Below are 20,615 nucleotides of genomic sequence, written 5' to 3' on the forward strand. Positions count from 1 at the left end.
AGTTCCCCTCCAAGTCATACATCATCCTGACTTGGAAATATATCGCCGTTTCTTCATTGTCGCTGGGTCAAAATCCTGGAACTCCCTCCCTAATAACATGTGGGAGTACCTTCACCACACAGACTGCAGCGGTTCAAGGCAGCTTCTCAAAGGTTGAGCAATAAATGCTGGCCTTGCCAGCGGCACCCACATCCCAAGAATTTAAAAAAAAAATTTTAAATCGCCCATCTACAAATCTAAAATCTGGTAAGCCCCACGTTAAAACATTTTTTTGAAGTTTTACTCAAACGCTATTTTTTTACTAAATGAATAAAGCTTTTAGTGAAAATAGTGCATGGACCTAGTGATTTGCAATATAAATGCTTCAACAGATGCATCAACCATTATTTATAAATCAAAATATGGTTTAATTTGATTGTGATGGGATAAAATGCATGTAATATTGCAAAATAACAAACCCACTTTTTATCAAGGCCATCACATTGCTGTAATCTGTCAGAGTTGCTGTTCTTCCTTCTTCCCCAAATACAAGTCTATTTATGGAGATCAAAGACGGAATTATGGGACAAAGGATATCTCTTTCCTACCACAAATATCCATAAACCAGTGCCTTTTTGGCTGAACCACATTGTGAAAAACAGGATTTGATTACTATTCAATGTATTAACATTCAATGGCATGGACCTACATATGACCCCTCACTAGAACATTCACCAGGGTCAGTAATCTGCTTCTCCAGGGTAAATGGGGATTCTTACCCATTAATATGCATACTGGATGTATTGCACAATACAGTATAAATGCGTCTGATTCAAACTTTTGTATTTCTTTCGTTTAATCTGTTGAAGTGAATCTCACGTAGAAACAAATGCATGCAGTTTAGCCTACAAGATACTGAAGTCTCAATCCAATTGCGTGTCCCTCAATTCTCTATGTGGAGAGATATAGGCCTTAATTTTCCCCAAGCAAAAATAATGGCGTACACTTACTTGTACGCACGTTTCTTTGAGGACCGTCTGTGCTGGAAAAAAAAATCCCTAGTTTCCGGCAAAGTAAATCTCCATTTTGAGCCGGCGCTACCCGAGTCAATCTCGGGGGAACGGTGCAAAGAGTGTGCGCCGAAAACGCACTGCGCACGCGCAGAAGAAAAAAATATCACTGCGCATGCGCAAAACCCCCCCCCCCAAATAACAAAAAAAACTCTGCGTCTGGGATAGCAGCAGGCCGCGTGTGGAGGACTTTCGGCCGAGGATAGCAGCAGGTCGAGTCGGCTGCGTGGAGGATTTGGAGAAGGCTGCCCTTGCTGTTTTTGGTGAGAAAACTCCTGTTAATCTGATGATTTTGTCTGCTGTGTGAATTGAAAAGATTTCCCTGGACTTCAGGATTATCTTTGAAAATTTTGGGCCACTTGGAACTTCGAGGAAAAGGCAAGTGGTGAAGATTTATGTTTAATTTGCGTGCCTACAGTTCTCTCATTGAAGGAGGAGCATTAATGGTAAGTTTTCTTTGATCTGATTTATTTTTTAAAGTTCCACCAAATTGATTTAAAGTAGCCAGGGAGGCCCTTCAGCCAGGGATAGGAGCGGGCTAGCGGATTTCTTTAACTGCAGGCAAGGCTTTTTCCTACGGTGTTGCTCGCATCTGCGCGCATTAAAAAAGAATCGTTACTGAGGAAAGGGCATGTTAAATTGCTTTTCAACGTACACCAGCGCCAGAACATTCTGGCCCTGCAAGTCGACGCCCAACATTGTGGAATCTGTAAACTAACCTTCAGCGACAGAAAAATCGCTAGGCAAAATTGGTGCCATAGATACAGTACCCTTATAGTTAGATAAGCCATTTAGATATTTGTTTGCCTCAAGTTCAAATGATGTATTGCACGTCTGGTGCCTATGTTTCTGAAAATCACCCTTTTTCTAAATATTTCCTCGACTATAGCACTAGAGCATGTTCAAAAAACCAATTTAAACAAATCCTGTATCATCACTCGCTCATCCTCTGCCCCTATAACTGTGTTGCAATCTTACAAGATCCTCACCCTTCTTTGACCCTTGTTACACATTCCATATAGCATCTAGTGATGGAATCACTTTAGAATCTCAGTGATTTCCATCAGCTATCAATTTCCTCTGCCTTACAAATCCACGCAGAGCAGTCTGTACCACGTATTCTATTCTTCTTCCTTTGGATACAAGCTCATGCACAATCAAGACATTGGGAAAATTACCAGAGAAATTACATGGTATGGAATTAGGGGGAGAATAACCAACTGGATTAAAATTGGTTAGAAGGCAGAAAACAGAGAGCAGGAGTTAAGGACAGTTTTTCAGAATGGTTGGAAGTGCGAAGCGGTGTCTTAAAGGGTTTGGTTCTGACGCCACTCCTGTTCACTGTGCATATCAATGATGTGTCAAAATTTGCAGGTTATACCAAAATCGGAGGTGAAGTTAATTATTTAGAAGGTTAAAGGAAGCTGTGAGGGGATACTGACAAGGAGGGGAAATGAGCTAAAAGTGGCAGATGAAATTCAATGTCAGTAACTGTGAGGTGTTGCACTTTGTGGATGATATGATAGACCTGTTTAGAATTATGAAAAGATGGGACAGGAAATAGGTGAGCAGACTGTTTCTAGCAGTTGAGGGGTCTAGAAGAGTGGCCACAGATACAAAATTAAATGCAAGAGGTTTAGAACAGAGAGCAGCAGCAACTTCTTTTCAGAAAGAGTTGCGAGACTGTTGCATTCACTTCCAGGGGTACTGGTTGACGCAGGAACTATGTCAACATTCAAAATTGGATTGGACAGGTGGAATGAAGGAAACGGGGAAGAAGAGCTTTTGGAACAGGATGGGTAAATGGAATTAAAACCATTTGCTTGTGTAGGGGATAAATGCCAACACAAACTGGTTGCGCAATATAACTTGTTGATTTACTCAATGTCACAGCTCATATTGAAGTAAAGAGCAGTTCAGAGATATCTACCTTTTGGACAAGGTCCTTCACATTTTTTACACTTTCTGATGTTCACTTCATCCACCTCATATGTACCAGGGCTGCAGGTTCGAACACAGGAGCCAAGGTCCGTTACCACATAGTTATCTACAATATAAAGAATGCAAACAGTGACTGTATTCAAAAGTGGCTTTAAAATTCAATTGAATTTTACTCTGCTAAATTCAACAGGAAAACATTTAATTTCAAAGTCAGAGGACTACATTGCGAGTCCAGTGTAAAGCTGCTCAGTTGGCAATAAATGAAGTTTATACTTTAGATAACGACTAGCTTTGGTAAATAGTGGGCATGTTCTTAAAATAGACCCAGTGCAAGCATCAGTAATGATCCCAGATACTCTCGCCAATGGATCAATTTTTGTACAATATCCTCCATCAGATTGTTTCATTCTTGGGATTTCACCCCCCCACACACACACACACACAAAGCAAACAATTAGCTGGTTAATTGGTGGGGCAGCAGACATTCAGTTGGAGTCTATAATCAGTCTGCTTTCTCACAGGTACAAAAATATCTATAAAGAAGCTAAAATGAATATTTCAAGAACTTCTAGACCATACGTGGACACTTCTTTACACAGGTTGCTCCAAAACTGTATTTTCCATCTGGATTTCGTTCCATTTGATATTTGATTGTATTGTAGACTTCTAAATGAGGACAGGACTCTTTACACGTGCCTCCATCACTGAATTTCCGGCATGCCTAAGGAAAGAAATAATATTCAGCAGATTTAATATGGTTGCTTTTTTAAAATATAATTTTGCTCAATATGTTTGTTTGGTACTGACGATAAAATGAAATGTTACTATTAGGATCGGTGTAAAACCTGTACCATGAAAAGGCTTAAAAACTCTGTACACATTCCAGGGCGACACTAGAAATCAAAACCAGACTGAGAAACTCATTTCACATTAGACCCTTACAGCCAGCAGACGGAACAAACTTTGAAGTTCAAGTCTATAGAGAGAGAGAGCAGGCATTATGTAATCTACTGTGGCACCCAGGCTTCTTTTTAAAAATGTGTAACACTTGTTGCCCTCCCATGGCTCTGCACACAGGGAGCAAAGGAGAGTCTTCAGCTGAAGCAGATAACTGGAGCAGGGCCAAGGGATAACTAGCAGGCTGGAAGCCTGGAAAGGGAACATGTGCTTGATGCCTTCCACGACTGGTGGATACCATGGGGCATAGTGTGTCTTCTTGTGATAATTCTTACTTAGTGACCTTGTGGCAACTCTGTCACATTTATCGGTCCATCAAAAAAAGGTCCAAAGTAGAACTTTAAAAAAAAAAAATTGTTCTGTGATGTGGGCTTTGCTGGCAAGGCCAGTATTTATTGCCCATCGGAAGGTGGTGGTGAGCCACCTTCTTGGAAAGCTGGAGGTCGGGGTGGGGTAGCATGGGGTTAGGGATTGGGGGAGAGGGGAGAAGGTCAAGTCTGGTTAGCGATGAACTGGAAGGGACAAGGTGGAGCAGAATTAGAGGTGGGGACACAGGAAAACCAGGAGTAGAAATTAGGGAGAGGTAGAGTACACCAAAGGCTGAGAGAGAGTTAGGGACCTGGGGGAGCAAGAGAATCGATTGCTGCTGGAGGATGCTGCAGTGAGGTTGGATCGCAGAGGAAGTGATCTCAGTGCTGCAACCAGTGACATCAGTACGGTAAGTCCAGCAAAGAGTGGAGTTGGGCCAATGGAGTGGAGGAAGTGATGTAAGAAAGGAAAAGGGGAGACAAGGAGGGTGGGAGTGAGAGAGAATGAGAGAGGAAGAGATATAAAATTCATGCCTGTGTGCATGTATGTAGAGAAACAGTGAGGAGAAAAGGAGAGGGAGAGATTAAGGGAAAAGAGAGTAGCATGGGGAAAGAGCGATCAGAGCCAGGTGTGAGCCAGGAAACCGGGAGTAAAGACCGATGTGGCAAGTGGGAGGGGTTGGCTCCGAGACTCGGGCCATGGCTAGCAAAGAAAAGAAAGAACATAAGAACATAAGAATTAGGAACAGGAGTAGGCCATCTAGCCCCTCGAGCCTGCTCCGTCATTCAACAAGATCATGGCTGATCTGGCCGTGGACTCAGCTCCACTTACCCGCCCTCTCCCCATAACCCTTAATTCCCTATTTGGTTAAAAATCTATCTATCTGTGATTTGAATACATTCAATGAGCTAGCCTCAACTGCTTCTTTGGGCAGAGAATTCCACAGATTCACAACCCTCTGGGAGAAGAAATTCCTTCTCAACTCGGTTTTAAATTGGCTCCCCCATATTTTGAGGCTGTGCCCCCTAGTTCTAGTCTCCCCTACCAGTGGAAACAACCTCTCTGCCTCTATCTTGTCTATCCCTTTCATGATTTTAAATGTTTCTATAAGATCACCCCTCATCCTTCTGAACTCCAACGAGTAAAGACTCAGTCTACTCAATCTATCATCATAAGGTAACCCTCTCATCTCCGGAATTAGCCTAGTGAATCGTCTCTGTACCCCTTCCAAAGCTAGTATATCTTCCTTAAGTAAGGTGACCAAAACTGCACGCAGTACTCCAGGTGCGGCCTCCCTGCTTTTGTACTCCATCCCTCTCGCAATGAAGGCCAACATTCCATTCGCCTTTCTGATTACCTGCTGCACCTGCAAACTAACTTTTTGGGATTCATGCACAAGGACCCCCAGGTCCCTCTGCACCACATCATGTTGTAATTTCTCCCCATTCAAATAATATTCCCTTTTACTGTTTTTTTTCCCCCCCAAGGTGGATGACCTCACATTTTCCGACATTGTATTGCCAAATCTTAGCCCATTCGCGTAACCTATCTAAATCTTTTTGCAGCCTCTCTGTGTCCTCTACACAACCCGCTTTCCCACTAATCTGTGTGTCATCTGCAAATTTTGTTACACTACACTCTGTCCCCTCTTCCAGGTCATCTATGTATATTGTAAACAGTTGTGGTCCCAGCACCGATCCCTGTGGCACACCACTAACCACCGATTTCCAACCCGAAAAGGACCCATTTATCCCGACTCTCTGCTTTCTGTTCGCCAGCCAATTCTCTATCCATGCTAATACATTTCCTGACTCCGCGTACCTTTATCTTCTGCAGTAACCTTTTGTGTGGCACCTTATCGAATGCCTTTGGGAAATCTAAATACACCACATCCATCGGTACACCTCTATCCACCATGCTCGTTACATCCTCAAAGAATTCCAGTAAATTAGTTAAACATAATTTCCCCTTCATGAATCCACGTTGCGTCTGCTTGATTGCACTATTCCTATCTACATGTCCCGCTATTTCTTCCTTAATGATAGCTTCAAGCATTTTCCCCACTACAGATGTTGAACTAACCGGCCTATAGTTACCTGCCTTTTGTCTGCCCCCTTTTTTTAAAACAGAGGCGTTACATTAGCTGCTTTTCAATCTGCTGGTACCTCCCCAGAGTCCAGAGAATTTTGGTAGATTATAACGAATGCATCTGCTATAACTTCCGCAATCTCTTAATACCCTGGGATGCATTTCATCCGGACCAGGGGACTTGTCTACCTTGAGTCCCATTAGCCTGTCCAGCACTAGCCCCCGAGTGATAGTGATTATCTCAAGGTCCTCCCTTCCCACATTCCCGTGACCAGCAATTTTTGGCATGGGTTTTGTGTCTTCCACTGTGAAGACCGAAGCAAAATAATTGTTTAAGGTCTTGGCCATTTCCACATTTCCCATTATTAAATCCCCCTTCTCATCTTCTAAGGGACCAACATTTACTTTAGTCACTCTTTTCCATTTTATATATCGGTAAAAGCTTTTACGATCTGTTTTTAAGTTTACTTTCGTAATCTATCTTTCCTTTCTTTATTGCTTTCTTAGTTATTCTTTGCTGTCGTTTAAAATTTTCCCAATCTGCTAGTTTCCCACTAACCTTGGCCACCTGAAACGCATTGGTTTTTAATTTGATACTCTCCTTTATTTCCTTGGTTATCCACGGCTGGTTATCCCTTCTCTTCCCGCCCTTCTTTTTCACTGGAATATATTTTTGTTGAGCACTATGAAAGAGCTCCTTAAAAGTCCTCCACTGTTCCTCAATTGTGCCACCGTTTAGTGTGTTCCCAGTCTACTTTAGCCAACTCTGCCCTCATCCCACTGTAGTCCTCTTTGTTTAAGCATAGTACGCTCGTTTGAGACACTACTTCCTCACTCTCAATCTGTATTACAAATTCAACCATACTGTGATCACTCATTCTGAGAGCATCTTTTACGAGGAGGTAGTTTATTATTCCTGTCTCATTACATAGGACCAGATCTAAGATAGCTTGCTCCCTTGTAGGTTCTGTAACATACTGTTCTAAGAAACAATCCCGTATGCATTCTATGAATTCCTCCTCAAGGCTACCCCATGCGATTTGATTTGACCAATCGATATGTAGGTTAAAATTCCCCATCATTACTGACATTCCTTTTTCACATACCTCCATTATTCCCTTGATTATTGCCTGCCCCACTGTGAAGTTATTATTTGGGGGCCTATAAACTACGCCCACCAGTGACTTTTTCCCCTTACTATCTCTAATCTCCACCCACAATGATTCAACATTTTGTTCATTAGAGCCAATATCATGTCTCACAACTGCCCTGATATCATCCTTTATTAACAGAGCTACCCCACCTCCTTTCCTTTCTTGTCTATCTTTCCGAATTGTCAGATACCCCTGTATGTTTAATTCCCAGTCTTGGCCCCCCTGCAACCATGTTTCTGTAATGGCCACCAAATCATACCCATTTGTAATGATTTGTGCCATCAACTCATTTACTTTATTTCGAATGCTGCATGCGTTTTGGTAGAGTGTTTTAATACTAGTTTTTAACTATGATTTTTAGTTTTGACCCCTCCTGCAGCCCCTTTATATTCATACATATTGTCCCTTCCTATCACCTTGTGGTTTACATTTACCGCCAGTGCTACTCTGCTCTGTTGCCTCCTGCCTTTTGCATTCTTTCTTGGGGACCTGTTCATCTGAGCTCTCACCCACTCTAACTAGCTCAGAGCCCTCTCCTGGGTTCCGAATACTCCTTGTATTGAGTCACCGAGCTTTCATGCTTGCCTTTTTATTACACTTTGACCCTTTAGAATTTTGCTGTACAGTGGCCCTTTTTGTTTTTTGCCTTTGGTTTCTCTGCCCTCCACTTTTACTCATCTCCTTTCTGTCTTTTACTTTTGTCTTCATTTTGTTTCCCTCTGTCTCCCTGCATTGGTTCCCATCCCCCTGCCATATTAGTTTAATTCCTCCCCAATAGCACTAGCAAACACTCCCCCGAGGACATTGGTTCTGCCCAGGTGCAGACCGTCCGGTTTGTACTGGTCCCACCTCCCCCAGAAATTTGAATCCCTCCCTGTTGCACCACTGCTCAAGCCACGTATTCATGTGAGCCATCCTGCGTTTCCTACTCTGACTAGCACGTGGCACTGGTAGCAATCCAGAGATTACTACTTTTGAGGTCCTACATTTTAATTTAGCTCCCAGCTCCTTAAATTCGTCTCGTAGGACCTCGTCCCTTTTTTTACCTATATCGTTGGTATCAATGTGCACCACGACAACTGGTTGTTCACCCTCCCTTTTCAGAATGTCCTGCACCCGCTCAGAGACATCCTTGACCCTTGTACCAGGGAGGCAACATACCATCCCGGAGTCTCGGTTGCGGCCGCAGAAACGCCTATCTATTCCCCTTACCATTGAATCACCTATCACTATTGCTCTCCCACTCTTTTTCCTGCCCTCCTGTGCAGCAGAGCCAGCCATGGTGCCATGAACTTGGCTGCTGCTACCCTCCCCTGATGAGTCACCCCCCTCAACAGTACTCAAAGCGGTGTATCTGCTTTGCAGGGGGATGACCACAGGGGACCCCTGCACTCCCTTCCTTGCACTGCTCTTCCTGCTGGTCTTCCATTCCCTAGCTGGCTGTGGACCCTTCACCTGTGATAAGATCAACGCGCTACACATGCTACTCACGTCGTTCTCAGCATCGTGGATGCTCCAGAGTAAATCCACCCTCAGCTCCAATTCTGCAACGCGGACCCGTCAGGAGCTGGAGGCAGATACATTTTCCGCACACGTAGTCGTCAGGGACACTGGAAGTGTCCCTGAGTTCCAACATGGTACAGGAGGAGCATATCACGTGATCGAGCTCTCCTGCCATGACTTATCCCTTTGATACACTTAAATTGGCAACAACAATGCTAAAGTTTACTCACTGTTATAGAAGAGAAAAAAGAAAAACTACTCACCAATCACCAGCCAATCACTTACCCCCTTGGCTGCGACGTCACTTTTCTGTTTCTTTCTACTTCTTTTTTGCCTTCTCCCTGTAGCTGCACAAGCTGGGCCTTTATAGGCCTCTCGCCGACCCCGGACTCATGCCTCAGCGACATCTCCCGACTGCTGATCTCGCGGCCTTTATAGGCCTCTCGCTGACCCCGGACTCACGCCTCAGCGACGCACCTCCCGACTGCTGATCTCGTGGCCTTTATAGGCCTCTCGCCGACACCGGACTCACGCCTCAGCGACGCAGGATGGGATGTTCAAGATAGCCGCAGAAAGCTACAGAATAGGGAGATAAGGAGGGAGACAGGGAGCAAACTGAAGCAAAGAGAGAGGAGAGAAGGAGAAGGAGCAGGAGAAGGGAAGAGAAGGAGATTAGGGAGATTAGCAGCTATGGGCTGGGGCCATGGCCAGAAGGCGCAGGCCAGAGGTCGGCGGAAGCACCAGTTGCTGGGGACTTGCATCATCATAGGCAGTCCCTCGGAATCGAGAAAGGCTTGCTTCCAGTCCAAAAGCGAGTTCTCAGGTGATTGAACAGTCCAATATGGGAATTACAGTCTCTGTCACAGGTGGGACAGACAGTTGTTGAAGGAAAGGGTGGGTGGGGAGTCTGGTTTGCCGCACGCTCCTTCCGCTGCCTGTGCTTGTTTTCTGCATGCTCTCGGCGACGAGACTCGAGGTACTCAGCGCCCTCCTGGATGCTCTTCCTCCACTTAGGGCGGTCTTTGCCCAGGAACTCCCAGGTGTTGGTGGGGTTGTTGCATTTTATCAAGGAGGCTTTGAGGGTGTCCTTGAAATGTTTCCTCTGCCCACCTGGGGCTTGCTTGCTATGTAGAAGTTCCGAGTAGTGTGCTTGTTCTGAGAGTCTTGTGTCAGGCATGCGAACAATGTGGCCCGCCCAACGAAGCGAGTCGAGTGTGGTCAGTGCTTCAATGCTGGGGATGTTGGCCTGATCAAGGACACTAATGCTGATGAGTCTGTCCTCTCAGGGGATTTGCAGGATCTTGCGGAGACATCGTTGGTGGTATTTCTCCAGCGATTTGAGGTGTCTACTGTATATGGTCCACGTCTGAGCCATACAGGAGGGCCCTGTAGACCATAAGCTTGATGCCAGATTTGAGGGCCTGATCTTCGGACACTCTCTTCTGGGACTTTAATGAGCAGATGGGTGCACCAGATTTTTCTGGGACAACTGCCAGTAGGTAGCACCGGTCAAAAGCTACGCCAGGAGCCAGGGTTCCATGGAACCAGTAGGGAGCAAGGCACATGGCAGTCAGCACTGCTGGCAGCATAGGAATACCCAAGGCTACATGACAGGCCTTTTGTCACTGTTTGTCATTGCCAGCTTAGCGCTATTTACAGATGTAACACTTTTAAAATGGGTTTTCGCATTGACAAATCTTGATACAGGTACAGCATCGAAAATCTGGAAGCCTCGGGATCGAGGCCGCTCCAGATTCTGGGTATTTCAGAATGTCTTTCTGACGTCCCAAATCCAGAAATTGCCCGAGCCCATGTTAGTGTATTTCCGGACTTAGGAACGTCTTTCTGATGTCCTGAGTCTGGAAATGCCTGAGCCCAGGTAAGGAGGAAGAAACGAGGGGGGGAAGAAAGAGATTGAGGTAGAGGGGACAGGCACGGGGTGGCTAGCGGGGTGAACGGCGGGGCCAGGAGAGGCCGGTGGGCTAAGGCAAGGTCTGGCGGGCGGGGAAAGAGGTCGGCGGTGGCCCGAGGCAGGGGTCTGGATTCCAGACTCCGCACTACCCTGCCACGGATCGTCCCAGTGTCCGGATTCCGGAACAGTACGGATTCCGGAACTCCGGACTTCCGATGCTGTACCTGTATAGGAGTTTTCAATGCATTTTGAGACAGAATGTTGAGTAGATCACAATATACTAATATATAACAGACATATATTGTGAAATATCCAAGTTTACATTTTCTTTATTCGCAACAGCAGCAAAGAATAATACATTTCCATAGTTGGACAGAAGTTGGACTCGCTAGCACCACATAGGATATACGCACAGAAACAGGCCAGTCGGCTCAACCAATCCATGCCGGAATATATCCTTTAATTTCCATAATGATACAGATAATAAACAAGACCATGATTGGCAGTAGCAATTAGCTCGCTCATTGATACACCATGACATGCTTAAAAGATTCTCACTCACCCAGGAGGGAGGGACAAATCATATGAACGAACAATGACGGACAGGTATAGACCATCTGGACCGTCGAGCCTGTCCCACACAATTGCGATATCTTGTGTTTCACAACATATACACTCCACTCCACCCCACCCGAAACCATGTGATCTCCAGGGAGAGGCGAAAAAACGCAGGCCAATTTGGGAAAATAAATCTGCGAAATTCCTTTCTTACCCATCTAGGTGATCGAAACTAGTCCAGGAGATCACTCTGGCCTTGAATTCCCTGCTGTACCTACCTTTTGTAAAAAGTTATCTCTACCACAGCCAGAAACAAATCCAGCTTTCACTTGAAGGAATTCAGTGAGTCTGCATCCACCACATGAAACGGCCGCTTGTTCCAGAGGTCTACTATTCTCTGGGAAAAGAACCACCTCCGGATGTCTAACCTGGATCTAGCCGTATACAACTTAAATTTGTAACCCCTGGTCCTGCCTAACCTATTTAATTGAAATAAACTGTCAGCTGGAACACTGTCTATTCTCTTCATTATCAGTGAACTTTCTTACCAAACAATCATATTCTCTTGGTCCAGTGCATCCAGCAGCACACTGATTGTGGCAGCAGTCACTGGGGTGCTGACCTCTACATCGACCTGAACACTGCTGAGCGCAGATTTTCTTTGTATCTGAAAACATAGAAGAGATTTGCAAAAACATTTTCATTACTTCTGACCGAGGAATACAATTCTTATATAAACTCTTGAAGCGGATATCCTAACAACTGCTGTCATTAGTGTCATCCAGATGGTGCCCTCACTGTTTAAATAGCTGCATCCAAAAGGGACATTCCTGTTCCATACAATTATATAACTGCAAATAAGGGAATACGAGAATAGATAAATATTTTAGAATTTTCTTCTATTACTTTGAGAATCAGGGAACATGATGTTGAGCTTGCTCTCAGTAGATTGAAACTGATGAAGTAGAGCCCATGACAGAGTAAATTATATTTTAGGATCTGATGGAAGATGAAGCTGAAGGCCGAATGGGGTTTGCTCATTCATACAATATTTATTTCTATAATTTCCATTTAGCACAAGTCAATAACTTGTACAAGTGCATTTCCTTACTTTAAAATTCATATAGAATAGAACCAGAGAATAGCAGGAGGCCATTCAGCCCGTGCCTGCTCACTTGCAAGAGCAATTCAGCTAGTCCCACCCCCCCTATTTAAATCATAAATCTATTTATTATAATGTCTAAATGTTTACGTGAATGAAAATGCTGCAATGTTTACATTTTCTGAAAACTGGTTCTGTCATATAAAAAATAAGATTGTTTACCTTAACAGAATAACTATTTGCAGCTATTTTACAGTGTGCTGATGTTATAGCTACCAATAAAACCAACAAAAAAATAATTGTTTAGCTCTAGAATTTAAGGGAATGGAAGCTGTCAGTACATGTGTCAAAGGCACAAGGGTGGCTGAAATCCTTCCAGTTTTGTAGTAGATGTTTGAGAATATTTAAGTGAGATGGATGGCAACATGCATCTTCTCTGCAGTTCAAACGGTGATGGTTTTAACACATTTTGTCTATAGGTAAATTAGTTACACTCAACTGGAAACAGTTAAAATGCTACACACAAAGATAATTTACTGGAGATAACATTTTGAATGGAATTCATCTGTGGAGGCGGAAGGTATGGTATTTAGTGTCAGTTTTTACAAATGCTGATAAAATGAGAATGTAGGTGAACCAGGAGTATATGGAAGAATTGTTGGGGGGTGGGGGGGGGAAGAGGGGCAGGAAAGAGGGAGAGAGAGAGAGAGAGAGAGAGAGGAGCAGAAAGGGGAGAGAATGAGCAAGAGACAGGGAAGAGGAGTGATGGCAATGGTAAGGAGGGTGAGTGGAACGGGGTGGGGAAAGGGTTGGTTGGAAGGCAAAAGAGGAGCATCATCATCATAGGCAGTCCCTCGAAATGAGGATGACTTGCTTCCACGCCAAAAAAGGATGAGTACACAGGTGTTTCAAATGAAGGACCTAATATTCCAGGTCCTGAACTATATCCTGAAGGGTGGAAAATGCCTTTGCGTGGATTTTTTTAACATGCGGTAGCCATTGCACACGGGCTTGACAAAGCTAGGTCTTGGTCCAGTGGCAAGGGTTATCCAAGATGACTGGAGACCTGCTCTGCTGCATAGGTCTAGTGTGCACACATATTGCAGTGTGGGCTGGCCCGTGCTGCCCCTGGACCTCTTGGAGGGTTGTAGGGCTGGAGGTGGTTAGAGATGGACGATATGACTCCCATAATTGTCTCGCAGCCTGGAGGCATGCCACTTCAGGAAGCAGCGCGAGCCGATGCAGGCGGGCGATGGCAGTGAAGAGTGTTGTCATCAAGGTCCAACTGGTGACTGGAGCGTGGGCAGGTACAGCAGGAGCGGCGAGAGACTGTGGAGGGATGTGATCGGGGCCCAGGAGAAGTGTGAGTTCAGTTATCAGATCATGTGTGGATCAGTGAAAGCGGGGTTGTAATTGTCCTCAATGTCTCTGGGCTGGTGAGAGGCGGGGGTGGCAGGGTGGAGATAAGCGAAAGAAAATTCAGCCCGGGCTTCCTCTATCATTGTGCAGTGATCCCTACTGAAAAGGGTTGGGAAAGAACAGGATCGGACTCAGCTGTGATACTCTCTAGGGTTGAATAGGCTGCCGACACTCTCGTAACAGGCAGGTCCCAAGTCCATCAGTCCTCTCCAGGCAGTCACTAGGGCTGCGGCCGGTCATGGTGGATGAGTGGCACTTTCATACTTCTGAGCTCACTTTCCTGGTGGGGATCCTTACCCTGGCCATGAACATCAGGAAATCATGGACATCCTCTGAATAGGTACGGTAACCTATAATACTGCACTAGCAGTCATGGAATTCAGTGTACAAGTATAACCGTAGCATGTTGTGCTATCCTTTCAACAGAACCTGATAATTGGCAGTTGGCACATTATGAGAGCTGCTGGATGATCAGAAAAACCCAACAGGTTCACTAATGTGCTTCAGAGAAGGGGTCCACTGCTCTCACCTGGCCTGCTCTACACCGGACTCCAGTCCCACTATACGTGGTTGGCTCTTAATGTGAAAAGGATTCTACGCTCAAATAGATGGATAATAAGTGTGACCTTTCCAACGTGACCCACATCCAGAGAAAAAATAAATAAAACTCTTCAACTCCTGATTCAAAACTACCCATCACTCTTGACTAAATACAGTGGGCCACATTGTATGAACATAAAGGTGATCAATTGGACTGGGGAAGCTGCTCTGCTATCTCCCTCCCATCCACTGCTGGAGGGATCCTTGCCTGGATCCTTCTAAGCAAGACCACCCCAGACCCAATGAGGGTTTCAGAACTAGATAAGCCAATGCAGGGGCGGAGAAGGGCAATGTTCCGGAGGTGGAAGTTGGTGGTCTTAGTAATGAAGAGGATATGAGGTCAGAAGGTTAACTCAGTGTCAAATAGGATCCCTCGGTTGCAAACAGTCTAGTACTTCAGACCCCGGCCAGCGATGCAAACACCCTCCAGGACAGCCCAAGGGGCATCGCTGAGTGTCCCCGGCCCCTTGGCTATGGTGTGGGGGGGGGGGGGGGGGGAGAAAAAAAAAAGGAGTTTAACTGCAGCCGCCTGACATGGCCTGATATCCAAATCCCTTTACATTCAGTCCCAGTGTACAAAGTCCCAATCTCTCCCCGGCCCCGGTAACTACAGCCCCCCCAGCACCTACAGTCCCTCCAGCACGCACCCCGCCCCCCCATACCCCTAGCACCCCCGGTACCCAGTACCTACAGCCCCCCAGCACTGCCCCTACCCCTACAGCCCCCCCAGCACCTACCGCCCCCCCGGTACCCCCAGCACCCGGTACCTACAGTCCCCAGCAGCACCTGCTGCTCCAGCCGCTCTGCTCCGCCATCTTGCCCCGCACCACCCGGTCCTACAGCGCGACTGCCAGGACAACAGTGAAAGATGTTTGGATGAATAGTCAGGGGAGGGTATGGAGGAAGGAGAGCACACTTTCTCAGAGCCGGTAATGCTCTGTGGAGGAGGGGGTGGCGCTCCACGGGCAATTTCCCCATTCAGTGGGGTACTGAGCCTTAAATTAGGCCACCATGATTGTTTTTCTCAGAAAGCAAGGGCTAATATGCTGCTCATGGAGAGGGAGACGGCCAAAAAGCTGATGTGTGAGGGGGGAGGAGCAGGTGATGGGGGCCAAAGGGTTAATCGGCTGCATTAGACAGAAGACATTTTTTGTGATTTAAACAATGCTTCAATCTTGTTCTGAGCAAGATACCATTCAGCCATTTGTCAAAAGAGTTGATCCCAGAACTTCAGAATTGTGGAACTCCTTAGTTCTCTCAATCTTTTCCTCCATCTACAAATCTTCAAGCTTTTAAAGCTTGGTATTGATTAAATGATCACTAACTCTTGATTATCTTGTCTTCTCTCTTAGTTCTTCTGACCTTGGTGGCATTCTGCAATAAGGCCATTTATCTTGGTTTTACAATAACTAAACTGAAGTCATAGTTACAATTAAAATTTTCACAAAGCTGCTTAGCTGTACATGATCCATTCAATATTTTAAAACTCTGGATCACATTCCCTACTAATCTTCTTTTCTCCTGATAACTCAAGTGGCCTAAGCCTCAACATCATCTATGTTGCCCTTTGCTTAACCCTGGTCAAGACATCAGTACGTTTTGAACATAAAAGCACGAAAACAGTAAAAAAAAAATTCTATATTCCATCACCCAAAAGCAGCTTCATCCCTCTCCCGTTATATGGAATTAATAATTAAACATTTCTTATGGGATTTGGCAGCGATCACTATATCGCTGTGCTTTGTGCATTGGCTGCACTTTGGCAAAGTCCAAAATATCAGACAAAAACTTATTGGATTGCAATTACCTTAATTCTCACTGGTAATGACTAAACTGTTATATCGGGCCCAATTTTGGCCATGACTTGCATCAATTTTTTTTTGGAGTAAGTTGTTTTTTCTGGCGTAAGTTTAAAAAATGCCATTTTCCCCCCAAAATTTGCTCCAGAATAAGTCAGTTAGGTACGATTTTTTTTAGTTCAGTTTTTTTTCCCCAAAAGGGGCGCTCCCAGACACTTGCCAGTTTTGGCCATTTATGCCACTTTTGCCAGCTAAAACTTACTCTAAATCGACTTAGGTCAGCGTATGTGGCCAGCTCTGAAAAACCTTGCGGGCAGTTAAGAAATCGGCGCAGGTTAGCACAGTTAAAGCACTAAGACTTACAAAGCACTAAACAAAGTAGAAAAATAAGCATTCAATAATAAAAAATAGAAGGAAGCTGAGGACCTGCACCAAGACTTACAAAGCACCAAACAAACCACCAAAAGTAACAATCAATCAATAACAAATAAAAAATAGAAGTCCTACCTTTATGCCAGAATCAAGTTTTTTTTTTTAAAAAGTCCCCCCCCACCATCAAAACATTCTTTATGTCCCCCCCGCCCCCACTCAAACACAACCATCAATGAATAAAAAAATAAAACTGAAGTCCTATCTCGGCCCGGGAACTCAGCGAGCCGGCTGACCAGTGTGGGAGACCACTCGGCCGGGGATAGGGTGCGGCGAGATCAGGGTGTCCCTTTGGCCGGGGATAGGGGCTGCGAGCAACGGGTCCTGCTCACAGCCCGCAGGACACACTGGGAGGGCAGGAGCATGCGCGCAGACTTCACTGCGCATGCGTGCAGGTGCCGGCACTGTTTTTGGCGCTGGCATGTTGCTCTACCCCCCCAATTCACAATGCACACCATGCTATGACTCCAGGGACTCGAAAGAGCGGCCAGGATGGGGCGACTTTTTTTCCGGCGCCGTTTCCAGCGTGCAAAGTTGCCGCACTTAAGGTAAATGCGCTGAAAAAAGGGGTTGGGCAAAATTTAGCCCACAGAACCTATCTTGGAGAACAAGGTGTTGCCATTTTTGGAATACATTTTTTGGTAATCAATTGAAGTTTCAGTTTAAGCAAAATGGTTTAAAAAGGCAAGAATACATTGGGATCTTGCCATGCTAGAAATCTTTTTAATGCGTCAAAATAAGGTCCGGCTTGTTAAAATCTTGATATAAGCATGTCCTGATTTCACCACAGTCTTAGAGCAGATATCTTATACACTTGAAGAAATAGCTGAGCACTAAAATTAGGGCCTAGTTGCACCTTTAGAGGTTGAAAGCAGATCATGGAACGAAGATAAGAACATAAGAAATAGGAGCAGGAATAGGCCATTTAGCCCCTCGAGCCTGCTCCGCCATTTAATAAGATCATGGCTGATCTGATCATGGACTCAGCTCTACTTCCCTGCCTGTTCCCCAGTGATGAATGAATCTCTACAGAGAGTAAAGAGTTTAATAGCTACTAGTTGCATACCTATTGATTCAACAGCAATCTAGTAATAAACCACAATTTGAATGATCTGATTTTTAACGATTAAATTGCAACTCCATTTAAGCAGTTGAAAAGCAAACACTTACATCTCTGACAGTCCTCTAACCCTGGGCCCCAGCACACTCCATCTCGACACTCTGCGTGACATTTGGTGCCTGCAAACCAAAAAATAATAAAAATAATGCTCAACTACAAAACAAAATATTAGTCCAAAAGATCAATAGTAAAGGAACCAGTTGTAAAGGTGATTTGAACTATGTCATCTTTCTCTAATGAGAGAAGAAACACCTTTTCCCAAAATATTGAATCAAAACATTATATTTATCATAATTGAAGCTGAAGGAATAATAGTAGATTTAATTATTTTTTGGAAGTATTCAGGAGGAAAGAAAACATCCTTAAAAGGTTCTGATCTTCAAGGATTGTTTTCCCCTCAAAGTTTGTTAAAAATTGAGAGAAATCATTGCAAGTAGAAACAATTTACATTTAGGAGTAGACATTACATAGTAACACACAGCAGGGTAGCAAAATGGTGCACTGGATGAATATTTTAACAACCTGTGTCCTGCAGGAGTAAGGTGTGAGCTTGGTGGATTTGCAGTCACTGTTTTCCCAAATGACAAGTGACTGTTCCCAATGTGGAGTGGGAACCAGGCACATAGGGCCCAAGTTTCCACAAGAAAAAAAACGGGCGCCCCTCCGAGCTGGGCGCCCGTTTTTCGCGCCTAAAAAAATCTTCGGTATTCTCCACCTACTTACAGGTCCTGTGGCCCTCGGCGCAGCCAGCACGAGCTGTAGGGGGCGGAGCCAGGTCCCGGCGCTGAAAACAGTGCCGAGACCTCTGCACATGCACGCTACAGTCGGCACGCAAGTGCAGTAGCTCCAGGCGCCGAACTGTGTGGGAGGGGCCCGAAGCACGCAGCCCCTAGCCCTGGCTGAATAGCCTCGCTGGGGCTGCGTGAATGAGGCTCCTCCCGACCAAACCCGACACTCGCTCCCCCCCTACCCGCCCCGCCGAACAGACCCGACCCGACACCCGCTCCCCTCCCCGAGGCCCTCTCCCCCCCCCCCCCGACCCGAGACCCTACCCCCGCTCCCCCCCCCCCACCCCGACCCGAGGCCCGCTCCCCCCCGACCCGCCCCGAGGCCCGCTCCCCCCCCCACCCGAGACACGACACCCGCTCCCCCCCCCCGCCCCGACCCGAGACCCGCTCCGACCCGACACCCGCTCCTGTTCCCCGACTCTCTCTCTGTCTCTCTGCGGCACGAATGGCTGCAGAATTCTCCCTGGCTGAAGCACTTTCATACAACTTATAAATGTTTATTCAGGTTGAATTTATTTGTATAATATTTGTAGAAGTATAAATAAGGATTTATTGTCGAATTTAATGAGTTCCCTCCCCCCCACCTCGTTCTGGACGCCTAATTTGTAACCTGCGCCTGATTTTTTAATGTGTAGAACAGGTTTTTTCAGTTCTACAAAAATCTTCACTTGCTCCATTCTACTTTAGTTTGGAGTACATTTTCACTGTGGAAACTTTCAAATCAGGCGTCAGTGGCTGGACACGCCCCCTTTTGAAGAAAAAATTCTGTTCTAAACTAGAACTGTTCTACCTGACTAGAACTGCAGAAAAAAAAATGTGGAGAATTGCGATTTCTAAAATAGTCCGTTCTCCACCAGTTGCTCCTAAAAATCAGGCGCGAATCATGTGGAAACTTGGGCCCTTAATCATTGTAGCGAAGGAATGAAGAAGAAAAGCATCTAAATTCACAGGGACATGTCCCTCCTGATGATCAATTCGAGCAGGATTACTAAAGCCCTGTGAGCAGGTTCCCAGTTCATTCGAGCAGCCGGCTGGTAGGATTGTTTCATCACCACTGCCAATGCCCCACAAGTTTTGGTTCCAGCTTCCTCGATATGTATTATCTAGGCTGGAGGATTTTGAGTCTTCAGTCCCCTTAGCCTACCAAGTACCCCCTACACATGGATTTCAGAATCTTTAGGATGTTAAATGTATTATTTTCTTTCTTCCTGATTACTTCCAGAAAATAATTAAATCACTATTTTTCCTTCATCTCAATTATTCCACCACTTGCTTTTATAGTTGTAATTTGTTCCCTAACCACCCTTACTGATACTGTACAAAGCGTTTTATTATTCTGCTTAACACCCTTTCTAATGAGTTCTTTGGCCCAGTACTTTCTTTAGCCAGTTTCAGGAATTAAGGCATCCTCTGAGGGTTGCAAGATTCCCTTCCTCAGCTGTTCCCAGTTTCCATGGTTTCTGCTGCCTGGGATTCCCCACTATTGTTGCTGCCCTAGCTCATCTGGTTACCGTGCACTTTCCTGCATCTGTTTCTTCCCTGCACCACTCTCTGACCCCCCCCCCGCTGACCCTGGACCACTCTCTGACCCCCCCCCCGCTGACCCGAGACCACTCTGACCCTGGACCACCATCTGACCCCGTGCTGACCCTGGAACGCTCTGACCCTGGGCCACCATCTGACTCCTGCTGACTCTGGAACACACACAGATTCCCAAGCTGATGTTGGAACAATATCTGATCCCAATGATGACGGTGGACTACTTTCATATCCCTATTCTGACCCTGGATCACTCTCCAATTCCCATGCTGATGTTGGAAAATTTTCAGACCCCCTGCTGACCCTAGACCACTCTCTGACCCCCCCTGCTGACCCTGGATCACTCTC

General features: G+C 45.5%; 1 protein-coding gene across 1 annotated transcript in view; it reads right to left on the minus strand.

The window, feature by feature from the left end:
* Positions 1 to 20,615, minus strand: part of egfra (epidermal growth factor receptor a (erythroblastic leukemia viral (v-erb-b) oncogene homolog, avian)) — a 366,184-nt gene that overhangs the window by 95,117 nt on the left and 250,452 nt on the right. Inside the window, exons 5-8 of the mRNA XM_070881226.1 lie at positions 17,991 to 18,059; positions 12,020 to 12,138; positions 3,570 to 3,711; positions 2,980 to 3,096 (exon numbers count right to left, since the gene is read on the minus strand). Coding sequence (XP_070737327.1) covers positions 2,980 to 3,096; positions 3,570 to 3,711; positions 12,020 to 12,138; positions 17,991 to 18,059 — 447 coding nt within the window. The remainder of the gene's footprint in view (positions 1 to 2,979; positions 3,097 to 3,569; positions 3,712 to 12,019; positions 12,139 to 17,990; positions 18,060 to 20,615) is intronic.

Source organism: Pristiophorus japonicus, chromosome 5 (genome assembly GCF_044704955.1).
Source record: "Pristiophorus japonicus isolate sPriJap1 chromosome 5, sPriJap1.hap1, whole genome shotgun sequence".
NCBI classification, from domain to species: domain Eukaryota; kingdom Metazoa; phylum Chordata; class Chondrichthyes; family Pristiophoridae; genus Pristiophorus; species Pristiophorus japonicus.